The 16911-nt window shown below is 34.1% G+C and overlaps 1 protein-coding gene across 4 annotated transcripts in view; it reads left to right on the forward strand.

Moving 5' to 3' along the window:
* The window catches only part of LOC115220536 (dnaJ homolog subfamily C member 5), a 95528-nt gene that overhangs the window by 58458 nt on the left and 20159 nt on the right, over nucleotides 1-16911 (forward strand). The window contains exon 6 of one of the 4 annotated variants that reach the window (XM_029790680.2): nucleotides 2294-2326. The exons of 2 other annotated variants lie outside the window; for them this stretch is intronic. In XM_029790680.2, coding sequence (XP_029646540.1) covers nucleotides 2294-2326 — 33 coding nt within the window. Of the gene's footprint in view, nucleotides 1-2290; nucleotides 2327-16911 lie in introns of all 4 variants that reach the window. One more of the 4 variants, XM_029790679.2, reaches the window with a different exon arrangement.

Genomic DNA, 16911 nt, shown 5'->3' on the forward strand with positions numbered 1-16911 from the left:
AAATTTAAGTAAAATTAAGATGCCATTATCAGACTTATGCCAGTCCAATCTCAATGTTATGATGCTTCTGATCACAGCTGATGTTGTCTGGTTCATAACATTGATGAACAGTAACAAGGTTAATCTAGTTGTAAACTAACACTGAACTTATACTGTCCACTAAACTTACTTCACCTCTCATTATCATCATTCATACACAGAGTAATCTTCATGGTTTCTATCAATATTACAAATACAGAAGTTCCAGTAGGTTTTATATGAAATGTTATTTCTCTTCACCATTGTGTTCTGTTCTGTCTTTTTTCATTTACAATGCATGTTAGTGTAAAACAAAGCTTTCTCTCTTTTGGTGTATGTGAGCTAAGTTGTAGTATAAGGACTTTAATTGAACCTCAAATTCTTTTGCTTTGTTGCTATAAAACATTGTGTTACTTCTGTTCTCATTATATATATATTTGCACACACGCGTATATATATATGCACACACACACATACATATATATATGCATGCACATGCATATATATGCACACACACACACATATATATGCACACATACACATATATACACACACATACATATATATACATACACACATATATATACATACACACACACACACATATATGCACACACACATATATGCACACACACATATATGCACACACACATATATATACACACATACATACATATATATACATACACACACATATATATACATACACACACACACATATACACACACACATACATACACACACACACATATATATACATACACACATGCATATATATACGCATACATGTATATAATGTACGTGTGTGTCTATATATATGTGTGTGTGTGTGTGTATATATAGATATATATATATATTTAATCATTTAAAGTTAGGTACTTTGTTTTCAATTATAATTTTTTATGCACCTTTTCATTTATGTATTTTCAGGATATTTTCAATGGTCTCTATTCTGTCTGTTTAAATGCTTTTGGTAAATTAAGAAATAAAGAAAAAAAAGTAGACAAAAAAAATTTATTTATATTTAAAAGCAAAGTTGCTAGCAATTGGCTACTAAGTTGTATCTATGCCAAATCCATTTGAAATTGTGGTTATTTTATTTCATTTTCTTCTATTTCTATTCCTCTTGAACATTACAAATAGACTGAGAATTGAAACTGTAAAAATTAATGCCCAGTCCAAGCCGCTGACTGCAGCCATGACCTTGGAATATTTAATAATTATTAAGTGCAAAATTTACAACTATATTCAAATTTCCTACAATAGTCTCAATTCTGTCATGTGATAAACATTCATTTTTTTTTTTCTTTATTTCAGTCTAATTCATCAAACATTCATATGTTAAATAAACACTGAATTGCCTACATACTCCTCCCTCCCTCCCTCTCTCTCTATTCAGCATTCATACTCTCTCTCATTGTGCATTCTCAAATCTGACTTATTTCCAATTATTCAATCTCAAACTATTCTCTACAATTTTCATTATTCATTTTCAGCTCATTCTCTCTCTCTCATAAATTATTTTCAACTTTCTCTCTCTCATAAATTATTTTCAACTTTCTCTCTCTCATAAATTATTTTCAACTCTCTCTCTCTCATAAATTATTTTCAACTCTCTCTCTCTCATAAATTATTTTCAACTCTTTCTCTCCCTTGTTTTCTCTGTATTTTTAGTGCCTTTATATCCATTAGATTCCATCCATTTATTTATCCAAACAAAAACTATTACATCTTAACCTGCTGTCCACTGTTCATTATCGTTTCCTCTCCAGTTTCTCTGGATCTTACATTCAACTTCCCATGTCTCAATTACTCCATGCATCATTACATTTTTTTCTTCTTTTTGACATAAGTAATTCTTTCTACCTACACAACTCTGTAATTCATTAGAACCACCTCCAGCACCTAGCTACCACTAGAAATACCTACAGTTTTGCAGTAAGTCCTCCCAACAGGAACAAAGAAACTATTGAGAAAATCTTGGATAAAAATATTAAAATTATATTAGTGTTTACATTATTATAATACCATTGAAATAATTCTGTTAATATGTACTACAAGAATACTAAATATTTTTTTTGTTTTTTTGTTGTTTCTTTCTGTTTACTTTTTTTGTACTTGTGTTTAAAATATAATTTGAAAGAGAGACACAGAAAGATACAGTTGATTTCATTGAATTTAGAAGAGAAATCCTTACTTTTCACTTCATGTTTAACATTTTAAAACCTTTCCCAGCAGTAAATTTAGTACCCTTAGTTTTTGTTGTTACAGAAGGATCCTGAAAAAGGGGACTTTGATCAGCCACGGGTAAGATTTGCTAAACACCATTGGCAGGGTCTAAAGTTCCTTGCATTCCTTCAACTATCAAACTTGCATGGTCCTGGTGTTTCACTTCTCAGCAGAATCCTCCTCATCATCCTATCAAGCCTTGCTCCTAATTTTTAACTTCCTCTTTTATTTATTATTTTAACTTTATTTTTTTGGTTGGTCTTAAATTTTATTTACTTTAATAGCCCATTCCTCTAACTACTTCAAACACTACTGGAATTACTAATGCACTAACCATTCTTTTTCTCTGTGAATTTGTTTCTGGGTTCTATATATTTCAAAGATCATTAAAAATTATTCCTTTTGAATTTATACCCTAAGGACCGATCAACTAAGCCAGATATTGTGTTATGTTACTATGGTGACTAAATGTGTTAGATTTTAATTTCAAAGTCTAAAATAAGTTCAGGTGGTAGGATTTGTTGTATGTGTGTGTGTGTATATATATATATATATATATATATATATATATATATACACACACACACACACATACACAGCATTATAGTGGCATCAGACTTCCTAGCTCGTAGCCCTCTATCTAAAAGCTTCTCAGTTTCTATCCAGCACAGCAGTTTGGGTTCAGATTTCTCTAGATGCACTACATGAAGATGGTTTTCACTTGGTAACCCTCTCATTCACTTGGTTATGAGTCAGATAGATAGATTCATATCTTCATGATTGGTTGGTTAATTAAAAATAAAAACAAACCTGTTGCCAGGGTAGAATAGTGAAACAGTGGAAGTTTCCATTACTAACTAGTCATTTGTAATCTCCCATTGAAATTGATATATTAGTTTGAATGTGAATAAATAACTAAATAATTTTAATATGACTATTAAAGAAAAGGGTAAACTGCTTCATATATACAACTGATTATTTTTACATCAGTATAATACTTCTTCATAAGATGTCAGTTAAAACACACACCGAGGTCAACTTTGCTTTTCATCCTTTTGGGAGCACTGGGAGTTGATATAATTGACTTACCCCACATCCCTACCCCACCAAAAAAAAAAAATTTCAGGTCTTGTGCCTATAATAAAGAGTTATTACAAATACCTGGTTCAATAAAAATGACAAACCTTTCAATGCTAGTGTGGAAAAAAAACAACCTAAAATCATTTTATGTCCCCTTGTTTTCCAGTTATTTTCCATATAAAGCATATGTTGTGTAGGACTTATGCAGTGCAATATTTAATGAGCTGGACATTTCTAAATCTATCAGAAAATAAGTAGAATTGGAACTTGATATCATTCCAAAAAATTGATGGAAACATTTCTGTGACTTGACCATCACATAATGACCAATAGGGCTTGAACTCATTTAATGGTCACAATAGTAAGGTTGGTTGTTGAATATCTTAATCTCCCAGTCATTACACCTTTAGGTTTTAAAAAAAATTAATTACTGAGTTTACTTTGTGTATTTAGATGTTTTGACTACTGGTAAGGAATTTGGAACTTGTAAGAGGAGAAATGCTTATTCTGTTTATATATATATATATATATATATATATATATATATATATATATATATATAAATTAGAAAAAAAACCCACCTTTTATCAATTCAAAATGAACAATTAAATTACACCATCTAGAAAATTACATATAATAGAAATATTAAAATTAAGATAACAATAATATACTGATGATTAAGTAAATTGCAAAAAAAATAATAAAAGCATATATATTAGGTAGAATATATTAGGATTAATATTCCCTCAAATAATAATTATATATAATATATATATATATATATATATAATTATTATTTGAGGGAATATTAATCCTAATATATTCTACCTAATATATATGCTTTTATTATATATATATATATATATATATATATATATGGGGATAAATTATACAGGTGAGTACCATACAAGCACTCAGGTATATTATGGGTTCCCATCGAGTAGTAAGAAGCACCTAAGATTATTTATGGTGAACAATCCCACTAATTCATCCAATGAGTAAATTCTGGGTTCACCATCCTGAAAATATTCAATATGTATGTACTAAGATCAGATAATGTAGGTGTTTACCTTGTGAAACACTTCTGCAGACAGAGCAGCTAACTGAAAATTACAAAAGGGGGGGTATATCTCCCCTTAGGAAGCTGTTGTTTCAAATAAAACAGAAAATCTGCAAGTTGCATTTCTGACACAGAATATTGAATAACGACAATTGAAAGTTGGAGTTTATGGCATTTTTTATTTCATAGCCAACATATGTTTCATATTCAGTAAGTCAGTAATTAATTTAATTTTGATTTTAGAATGTATGGAAGCTAATTTAGTTCTCTATTGTTTATAAATCTCACAAAAATTAAATTTCTTCCCTATAATAAGTAGACTCTGCAGTTGAGTGTAGTTTTTGACAACTATTCTAAATTCAATGTTTCAATTACCGTTATTTAGATCAATAAAAGCTGTTGAGATTTAAAACCTGTTTTTCCATTTCCCTTCCCTTACACTATCGATTTACAGTTTTAACTTATTGTATTCAGCACAACACATAAGACAAATCAGTTCTAAATCAAAAACAAAATCTTACTTCTGGTGTTTAAATTTTGTGTAAAATTACTTCAAGTTTTTTAGTCCCCCTACCACCACCACCACTTCTGTTTTGGCAGGATTCTATTGTTTTGTTTATAACAACATAGAAGGACATTGACTAAGATTAAGAGAAATCTTATTAGGAGAAATAGAACAACTTCAAGCCCTTGATGAAATAGCTATTTTGAAGCAGTAGTAAGCAGGCTTACGAGAAGTTATTCTCTGTGGTCGTAGGCTTCCATTTTGTTTGTATTTTCCAATACCAAATTCCTAGTGTTTTGTTTTGTTTTTTAATTGAAGAAAATAAGCGTCACTCTTGAAGCTCATTTTACTTAGTGGACTTGATTTAAGTTGTGTTCCGACCAACCAACACTTCAGATTGATCTGATTCCCTGTAGTCAGCATCCTAATAAATTTCCATCTAAAACTTAGGACTCCCAGATCCTGGGTTGTTTCAGCAATGAATTAACCTTTCACCTGTAAGTGTCATCATCATCATATTTACGTCCACTTTTCAATGATTGCATGGGTCAGACTGAATTTCTTGCTGCAGATTTTCTATGGCTCTTCCTGTTGCCAACTTGCACCTGTTTCCCCATGGCCAGACATGTTTTCACAGAAGATTGGAAATGAATGGCACCACTTGCACGATAGGGACACTCACTTACAAGTATTGCATGATGTCAAGACAAGGAGACACCAAGACATTCACACATAATATACATGCTACAACTATACATTGGGCCTCTTTTAATTTCCCTCTACCAGCTTCACCTTACTGGCACTTGTGCTCCGTGCTAGTAGGGTGCTAAGAGCACCATCCGAGCGTAATCGTTGCCAGAGCGGCTAACTGGCTCCCGTGCCGGTGGCATGTAGGAGGCACCATCTGAACGGGATCGTTACCAGCATTGCCTTACTGGCACCTGTGCCGTTGGTATGTATAAAAAAAGCTTCACACACAAGGCTTTTGTCAGAATGTGGCTATAGTCGAAGACGCTTCCCCAAGTGCCACACAGAACTGAGCATGAATTTGAGTAATTAAGAAGTAAGCCCCCTTAACCACTTAGCCATTTTTGAACTAAAAATTAGATAAATTACAAAATGCATCTAATGCTTTGTCAGCCAGTACCTATATAAAACTTTCCACCAGTCGCTTTGGAAAGCACTGCTTGATGCCATTAAAAGGTAAAATTTAGTCACATAAACATTGATATTGGACAACCAAACCACAGAACCAATATCGCAAGTGCAAAGGCAGTTGATTAAAAGGATGCAAATGGAGTTTAACTTGAGTTTAATGTACTTAATATATTCGAATAAATTCCACTCATAAATTGAAATAAAATATCTTAAGATTTTCTGACATGACCCTTTTTTTTTTCAATTAAGTTATTGGCCTGTCCACTCCTTTGATCCTTGGACATATCTATCTGTATCTTAATAATGTTTTCAAATTTTGGCCTGCAATTTGGGAGGAGGGCGTAAGTTGATTACATTGATTCCAATGTTCAACTGGTATTCGTTTTATCAACCCCAGAAGGGATGAAAGGCATGGTTGACTTTGGTGGAATTTGAGCTCAAACATTAAATCAGAAGAAATGCCACAAAACATTTTTTTTTGGCACAGTAACAATTTTGTCAGCTCACTTTAATAATAATAATGATAATAATGAAGATAGAGATGATAAAATTCATATGTTGAAACAACTTGAAGTTGGGTTCAAAAATTATTTTAAATAGAAATTTAGCTGTACTACACTCTCGGAGTGGTTGGCGTTAGGAAGGGTATCCAGCTGTAGAAACTCTGCCAGATCAAGATTGGAGCCTGGTGCACAGCCATCTGGTTCGCCAGCCCTCAGTCATACGTCCAACCCTTGCTAGCATGGAAAGTGGATGTTAAACGACAATGATGATGATGATGTTGACCTCAGGAAATCAAATTAAGAAAAGTGCTGGTTGATACGATACAAGCACTAACATTCAATGCTACAACCAAGTCTACATAGCAAGAGAACTTTCATGAATAGCATTTATTTGTGTTCATTCAACAATATGCAAGATATTCTTTGCAACTCTAGATTATCTCAAGAAGTGACCCTGCCATTACAGTTTCTGTTTAATTTTACTCCATCTCGATAACCATGTGTTCTGTACTTAACCTGGCTTCATAGAATTTTGGTTAGTTCTGTGCTCTCTATATAGGATGTATAGAATAGTCTTCCATAATAACCTATTTCGAGATTGTAGAATTTTGTTTGAAGCTTACCATAAATCCTCAAGTACAACCTGCATTTTTTTCCCAAAGTTTAAAGGTCAAAATCCCGAGTGCATAGTATATACGAGGTTAAAAATGAAAAATATTTTCTAAGCAATGTCCAAGTCTCTATTTGCTGTCCAGCTATGTTTATTCAGACGCATTTTGTGATGTCGGGCGCGAAAATACCTTAAGCTAAGCCTGAAAGCAATGAAAGCATAAAAGAATCATCCATAACTTGCAGTAAGCAACATTTATTAAAATAAAAGTATTCAGAACACAGAATAACATATAACAAAAACAATTTGCAAACATATTTACATTCCCATATAACAGTTAAGAACATCACCATTATTGTATTACACATGCGCAGATGTGTTTGTTCGACTAGGTGCTGCTGGCTTAATTACACACGACTCAAGTTAGAGAAGGGGTGCGTATTATATACAAGGTTTAGATTTTTCAGAGGTACAGCCCCCTAAAAATCCCCTGCGTATTATACTCAAGGGTGGACTATACTCAAGGATTTACGTTAGTCGTACAGATATAACATAAGGACACACCAACCTTACTTCAGAAACAAGAGAGGTATTAACTTTTTCAAAACTCTGTGTCATGTAGGTTTTGATATTTAGGGTTATTCTCCCAAAAAAGCATTCATAACTCATTCCTGTGGTTAGCTTATTTTCTTCTCCTTTCCCCACCAATAAAATTCTAAGCTTGCATACAGCCAATACAGTTGGAACACTTCAATTTTTTTTACCAATTTTTATTATTTTTAAAGTAAGTGTTCTTATTTTGTAGATTTCTTAAGTTTATCTTCAGAATTACGTGAACTGTTCCCATTATACTTATTTTAAAATGGAGCCTAATTATAATTTTATCTTTACTTTATTCAATATAAAATAATTCAATGGTATTAAATTATATACCGCATAAAATTACAAGACATTGCATATTTCTGTATGCTGCAACAACAGTAAGAATATAATAATCATAAAAATGTGAATAAGAATTTCTTTAGAAGCCAAACTACCTCATATTTACAGGTGGGAAAAATGGGAAGTTTTACAACAGAAACCAACAGCTTTTGATATTTGAAGGAAATTTCCTTTCTTTTTTTTTTTTATATTCATTAACAATTTTTTTTTTAAAGTTTAAAAGTTTGGAAACTGAAATGTAGCTGTTTTGTTAATTTGTGTAGTCCTTTTTTTTTTATATATATATATATATAACTTTTATTTTTATGTTTTGTGTGTGTGTGAATGATGTCCTAGAAAACTAATTCAATGTAGAAATCCAAAGATTTTAGGTGGAAGTTAATGTTAAACCATTTTATTTGCTTTTTTCTATGTTGGTTGTTGTATTAGTGTAGAAATAATGTGTATGTGCATATATATATAAATATATATATATATAATGTGAATGAAGTATTCTTGCAATGCTATGCTTTTGGTATTTAATCTAACTTTTGTATTCGTAATAATGGAAACTGAAATAGTCAAGACTCAAAAATACTCAAAAATCTAGTATTTTATTCCATTTAGTGTATGCTGTTACTTAGAGCTGATATCAATAGATTTGACCAAATATGTGCAAACTTGGTGAAATCAAATTCATTCACTCAGAAGCCATGAATATGTAACCCCTAAAGCTAATCTTTGGTAGTTGTTTTTTTATCACAGTTATTTTCAATATTTAAACTTGTTGCATTCATATCCATTCTTTTTTTTTTTCCACTCAATCCATGACTTCTAATGGGTACCTTTCTATGAAAATATAACAATATTATAGAATTTAGATACCAAATATAATCACTTTATCTCATTGCAAATTCTATTTTGGGGATTCTACTCATATATTCTTAGACTTGCTATCTTGAGTAGTCTTTTCTAAAAATAGCAAATTCTTAGATTGCCAAAACTCCATCAGGGAAATATGCATTCCACTACACTGTGATGATTGTACTAAGTCTACTTAGCCAGAATATATTCATCAGTGCTATGTCTTATTCTGCTTGTGATTGTATTCTGAAGAAAGTTCTTCACCTTGTTAGATCTTTTCACTGATGTTTCTTTTTATCCTGCTTCATTTCCACAGTTTTTTTATTTGCTAGTATTGATCTTCCAAACTTGACTGTCTTTCTCTGCTTATAAACTGCTTGGTATAATAATAATACCAGGTCTAACTGATATAACTGGAGAGCAGCAAGCTATGAGGACCACACCTCATGATTTAATCAACTTCTTCTGCTCAATCAGGGATGACCTGGGACTGCACGACTAAAATTGCTTCACATGCTTCTGTTTTCCACCACCTAACACCATTTCTTTTCTTCCCTTTTTTTTTTTGGCTTCAGACCTTGCCAATGTAAACATACCATTCTTCATTCTATGAGTTATGGAAATATCATTCCACTTATATGTTACTAAACCAATTTCTTGCTTTGTTGTTTTTTTAAAGAAGGGTATCTGATTATTATACTTAAATGCAAAACTATAATATTTTGATTTAGCACAAGGTCAATCACATTGACATTTATATTAACCCCCAAAATGTGGGTTAATGTCTTTAGCAGGTTTTGAATACAGAACAGCAAAACACGGAAAAGATAATACAGTAAAGATCCTGGTCCTGCTTTTAAGTAACTTTTCCATGTCTGTCATCAGAGATATCAGTACCAAGAGCAGATCAAGACCTATTGATATCCTAAACACAGACAACCAGGGGCTTACTCTTTACTAATCTTTCCATTGTCTAACAAAATATAAACACTTAAGTGCTGAATGTGAAATAATACAATTAAATATTCAGTTTTGTTTCAGGCCATATCAAACTCTTTTGTTAACGTTGAAATAATGCCTTTTATTATTAGGATAACAAAGGAAAAAGTGCAAATTTTCAAAACTTATATGCCTATACATATATCCCTGTATAGATATATGTGTAGAAATGTGTGTGTGTGTGTATACACACATGTATATACATATCTTTGAATACTCAGAGTTTGAGAGATATTTGAGGACATATTTGGTAATTCAAAACAAGTCTAATTCTAGCAAAAACCAAATGTATTTTAATAAAAATTTGTGCGCACATTTCTCAATAAACTTTCTTATAAGATTAGATGAATCCACCTTCAGCTTGGAAGACTGCTTCAGTGCAGGATTGGAATCCTTGACATGTTTGCACTAAATGGTCCTTATTAATTTTGGACATCACTTGGACGACAGCAGACTTCAGTGAAGCTATGGTATTGTAAGAATGTCAGTTAGTCTACCCCTGTCAACAGTGCTCCCAATAAAGTAGTCCATGGGATTTACATCTGGCATGTCTGGAGGCCACGTTTGGTATTAAATAGCCAGAAAGATTGTCTAGCATCCTTTCTTAGGTTATGTAGGCTGTGTGAGAATGTGCTGAGTCTTGTTGTACCACATATGGTCTCCCATTGCATACTTCATACTTCGTCCATCCAGGAAGATGGGGTGGCATAACATGACCCTCTTTACATACCATTCCTAAAACCATTACAGTTTCTGGGAACATCAGAAGGATCTGCACATCTGTCATTTCTCTTGTTAGATTTTTGGTCTCGGTTGATCGATAATGTTTTGATCCTTTTTGATGAATTACAGTGTCCAAATGTCCAGAATGTCTTTCCACCCCCACCCCCTCTCTGATATGGCTGAAACATTCCTACCAGAGAGGATTCCAATTCCATCTAAACTTTGTGTACATTTAGAAAGTTGGCAATTTCTAAATCACTGTGTACCACAAATATAGCAAAAATAACTGCATGTCCTTTCATTTCTTGTGTTAGCATATTACCAGCCATGCAGTATCTGACAAAAATAACAATCCTTTACTTGGTTTGAGGAGAGTAATATACTGATAAAGTATCCTCAAATACCCCCACAACCTGTATATATATGTGTGTGTGTGGATGTGTTGTGTCTCATTAATCTTGATGTTGCATGATTGTTGTAAACAAATGTCATTCATTTCCAATGTTCTGTGCAAAAATGCTATTTGGCCGTGGGAAAATATTACCTTACTTGGAACCTGGTCAATGTTGGCAACAGGAAGGACATCTGGCCAATAGAAAAATGCCTCAATAAACTCTGTCTGACTCATGCAAGCATGGGAAGGTGAGCATTAAAACAGATGATGATGATTGTGTGTGTGTCTGTATAAATATGTATATATGTATAGATGTGTATATACATACATATATATGTACACATATATGTGCGTATATGTATTGTCAGATTTTTTTTATTCACCAATGGTTTTAACAAAGCAGTCAATAATATATTCTCCTCTGCCATTGTTCAAGATTTCTTGTCAAAGACTTGACAGTAAAAATCACTGACTCTTGGCTCAAAGAATTTGTCAAACCATGTTTTCAGCTGTTGGAGAGTGACCAAAAACAGGAGATTATCTGATGACGCTCTCTCTCTTACTCAGAAGAATACTCTGGTAGAACTTCTCAACCAAGCTCTTGAACAGAATAACATGCATCATCTTGCTTCAATGCAGCTCTGGCTTGACTTGTATCTTGCTTGTCGAGGCTCAGCCATTCTTTGCTCTGTTGCATTTGATATAAAGTCACCATTTTTCATTACCAGTGACAATGCAGTTAAGAAATCTCAGCATCCAGAGATGGCCTGATGTCTAGGAAGCTAACTAATGGCAATAGAGGGGTACTGGAGTTTCTCTCTTGTTCAGTGTGGTACACATGCTCTGAGTTTCGGAACATAACCTATCAAGTAAAGTTGTGGGCAACAGTATCATTAGTGCATTCTGTCTGCCAGGCCTATTCCTTTGTGGATTGGCACAGATCCTCATGGATGTGCTCATTCAGTTGATTTTCAATGATGTGAACAAGTTGGTTGGAATGCGAAAAGTTTGTGAGGTCCAATTTCCCCTCCTTGAAACACGAAGACTATTTCTGTGCAGTTCTTTCGGCTATAGTGCCTTCTCTGTACACAGCACAATTGTCTGAAGTGGCACTTTGGCAGCTTGATTAAAAAGCAAAGTGAAACAGGTGTCAAAAATGCCCTTTTTTTTTAAATCCTACTGGGCATGCCATTGTCATATGTTTGAAAAGGGGTGAAATTTATTCAAATTTCAAAAGCTATAAAAGTTGTAAAGGAAGAATAGACCTAAAACAAAACATGAAACCCTACAATAAAAATATTTTTTGTGTTTATTGAAATAACACTTGAAAGTAAGAAACAAATTTATCTGACAACTCTCTCTCTTTCCCCCTTTCTCTTTCTTTATTTCCCTCTCTCTCTCTCTCCCTGCATGTATATTTTTCCTTGAGATTTATGCAAACTCTTCATGGAGTTATAGCTGCTCACTAACAAACTGACAGGACTTTTTGAGTTAAGACAGTTCCTGGTGTTTATAAATATGTGGCTGAGTTGGTGTACGTAATTATGTAGGTGTCTACACCTGCATTTATGTTGTGTGTGCTCATGTCTCTTTAATGCTTGGGGCTTTGTGCATGTATGTCTGTATGCATCATTACTCTTTACATATGTGTCCTTGCAGATGCACACAACATATATGTGTGTGCATATATTCATTTAATAAATCTCAAATGGAGAATCTTACAACTTTCCATTGTGTCTCTAATAAATTGGATTTGGAGGATGCATGTCAGTTTCTTTCGCTCTTTCTTAGGAAATGCTAGTATTTTTAGAGTTTTGTGCAAATCCATAGATACATAGTCTAATCTACCTATGATGATTGTACAAATGAAATTTTATAACCAGAATACAAGAGCTGTAAGTTTCACATTAGTTCACTGTAAGTAGCCTTTTTTTCATGAACTTTTGATGGCATGTTCGCATCTGCTGATATAGGTGACCTTTCACACTGGTGGAATATAGTCAACATTTTCTATCCCAACATGAAACCTTGGTGGCAGCTTTGTCTCTCTTGTTTATCAGGTATTTAGCAGCTGTATCCTGTTTGTGGACAGCATGAGATGTAATGTATCTATCGCATGTCCCAAGCGAGGTTACTCTTCCTCTCAAAACTGCTGTTATCCTCCGGCTTGCAGGAGATGCATCCATGTATTGTTTCTTCTAGTATGGTGAATGCTTCTCTTCCAAGCTTCTGTTTAGGTAGGTCAGTTCTGCTCAAGAGTTTTTTCCTCTACTCTGAAGATATTGTTCTTTGGAGTATGCATGTAATGTACTCACCTTTTATTTTTCTTTACAGTTCAGCACATATTGTTTGAGTGATAGTGTGTACCACTCAAATGCCATTTGGACTGACCATATTCTTGTGTTACCATCTCTTCATCTTACGTAGATCTCGTCAGTATTACTCTTGATATGGATCTCATCAAGTATACAGTTTCATATCCCAAATGTTGATACTGGCACTGCAAAAGCATTGATAATATATTGTCTTATTAAATGCAGACAGCTCTGAGTTTCATATTTTATGGAGTCTGCTGAACTATTCTTTTGTTACTCTGGCTTTATTCACAGCACCAATGAATGCAACATTTTCATCATTTCCAAGATACCCAAAGTATTCATCATCCAAGAGAGGGGAGATCGACGAGCCATTGATGTTTGCATTTCCCGTCTGATCAGCAATCTTTCCTCTATTGACTATCATGTATGATCATTTATTTTGCTCAAACAGCAGTCTTATGTCCTATGGGAATGTTATGGCAAGTTCTAATTGTCTTTTGATATTGTTCATGTTATTAGAATCTACCTTTAGATCATCCTCCTGAGGAGAAGCATTTACAGCTTGATGGCATGACCTTTTTTATAGTGGCAAAAATTATAGGGCATTCTAGAGAATAATCTGTTCCCTAAACCAATGTATCTGTTTTTGATGCCATGGTATATGTGTATGCATATATGTGTGTGTGCATATGTATGCTTCATTAAATACACTACTATGTTCAAGTTTAATCCTTTTCATTTTATATTGTTCATATTTTCTGATTACCTTTTTACAGTTGGTTTCAAACAGTAGAGTTCCTGAATCTATATCTTCCTCATTGTAGGCGGCGAGCTGGCAGAAACGGTAGCACGCCGGGCGAAATGCGAAGCCGTATTTCGTCTGCCGTTACGTTCTGAGTTCAAATTCCGCCGAGGTTGACTTTGCCTTTCATCCTTTCAGGGTCGATAAATTAAGTACCAGTTAAGCACTGGGGTCGATGGAATCGACTTAATACCTTTGTCTGTCCTTGTTTGTCCCCTCTGTGTTTAGCCCTTTATGGGTAGTAAAGAAATATATATCTTCCTCATTGTCCCACCACCATGCCACTGTCAGTCTGGCTGGGACCTTGCATCTAGAGGCGTCTTCCTTTCTCTTATCTTATCAATCAGATATTTAATAGCCATCTTCTGTTTCTTCTAGGTGATATGTGATACATTTATCAAAGGTTCAGGTGCGACTTACTATTCTTGTCAATGTTGTTGGGATTACCCATGCATAACATTTTGCTGGTATGCTTAGTATTTCTAATCCAAGTCTCTAATTAGGTCAGCCCATCCACCCTTGGTTCACAGATTTATTCAAGTATCTAGTCAAGTATCCCCAAATAAGCATACTGGCACCATGCAAAAGCATTGAGAAATATTTCATTAAATGCAAACATCTCTGATTTCCATGCCTTTCAGAGTTTGCTGAAGTATTTTGTTTCTGTAACTTCACTCACAGCACCAACATATGTGATATTCTCATCAATTTCAAATATATCATGGATGACAGAGGAAATGGAGAGGCCATTGCTATCCATATTCCTCGACTGGTTGGCAATTTTTTCTTGTTTGGCCAAACTACAGTTCTGTGTCCTGCAAGAATATTGCAGCTAGTTCTGTCTCTTGCTGTCATGACATTAATTTGTATTTCCTTAACCAGGCTGACAAGGAGTTCACAGCTAGGACTAAAAACATTGCAGAACCTAATTCTTTTACTGACTATAGCAGTTGGAACTTTGGCATGATTTAGTGACTCTATAGGCGGCAAGCTGGCAGAAACAGTAGCACGCCAGGCGAAATGCTTAGCGGTATTTCGTCTGCCGTTACGTTCCGAGTTCAAATTCCACCTGGGTCAACTTTGCCTCTCATCCTTTCAGGGTCGATAAATAAAGTACCAGTTTCGCACTGGGGTCGATGTAAACAACTTAATCCCTTTGTCTGTCCTTGTTTGTCCCCTCTATGTTTAGCCCCTTGTGGGCAATAAAGAAATATATTATCCATGAGTGAAGAACATAGTCAAATGCCATTTTATAGCCGAGTCATGCAGTTTGCAGGTTTTGCTTCCTAAAAGACAACTTTGATGAAGAGAAGCTGTTTGGCACAGCCCCAGATTCCTTTCTGTTCTCCTTATTCACCAGTCACCACCCTGTCTTTGATAGCAGTTCTAGAGGAATGCTTTCAAGCAGCTTGTATATAATTTATACATCACATTCAAGCATGCTATGGGTTTGAAAGTTTTTGACCACGTACATCTACTCTTTTTAGCTGTTGGTGTTGTATGTGTCACTACTGTCCAGTCTAGCACATCAAGCTCAACATTCTTTCAAGATCCCTTCCCAAAATTACTTGAGATCATCCTAGGCAAGGACCTTTTACCCTCCTGATAGTATGGCCTTCATACTGCAATATACTGCTTGTAGGTTTAGTATTAATTTGCTATTAGTGGTTTCATATTCTAGTAACTTTTTTTAACAAAATTGTTCACTTATTGCTCATCGTTCGTGTTTAAAGGCAATTAATATCTCTTGTCACAGTTCTATAGACCTTAAGATAATATATCATAAAGTCGGGGCTGTTGTTAAATGAATTTCCACTTAGTGATAATGTCTTTGTCCAATATTTATTATGTGTATGTGTGTGTGTTGTAATATACATGTATTATAGTCCTGGACAGAACAGAAGAGCAATTACCATTAGTTTCACAGTCAGGTCAATCTTCTAAGCATGCACACAGGAAGTCTGTTATAGTGGCAGATTTATAAACATTGTGTGTGTATATATGCGCACACACACATACATATATACAGGAAGTCTTTTACTGTGACAGATTTGTAAATGTGTGTGTGTGTGTATACACAAATACACACACACGTTCACAGTAATTTCTACACTAAAGCAAAATTTATAACTAGTTTGCCAATCTTATAAATTTTAAGCAGTAAAATTAATTCATCTTGCCTTTTGTTACAATCAATACCAAACCCCCCAAAAAGGTGCTAAGCCATGCGTAAAGTGGATAATTGTCTAACTATCCTGACTCAAGTGCTACCAGTTGAAAGGTTAATTTGATATTAGGTTTTATAAACGCCAGTTTGACACCAAGGAGAAATAGGTTTACTGATGAGTTCTCTTCATACATATTACACAAGGCCTGACAGTGCCTCTTCATAAATCAGATATTGAAATCTATTTTTAGCTCTACTATTTTGTCTTCACAAAATAACGTATGGTGCAAAGATAAGATAAAAAAATGGGGAGTAGCAGGTACTCTGTTAATCAATAATGCAGTCACTCAACAAGCAATAATAGATACCTGCTTTGACTCCCATCAGTAGGTCTGCTATTTTTTTCTGTCTCCAAAACTGATGCTTATAATGTCTAATATGATTTTTAAATCAATTCTGATAAGCACGTCAAAATATCTCCGTCTTCACTTGCACACTCCCCACTCAAAACTATAATAAGAGGCATGTCACCTGAAACAGGCACCTGAAATTAAAAAAT

The sequence above is a fragment of the Octopus sinensis genome, linkage group LG16 (assembly GCF_006345805.1).
Source record: "Octopus sinensis linkage group LG16, ASM634580v1, whole genome shotgun sequence".
Lineage (NCBI taxonomy): Eukaryota > Metazoa > Mollusca > Cephalopoda > Octopoda > Octopodidae > Octopus > Octopus sinensis.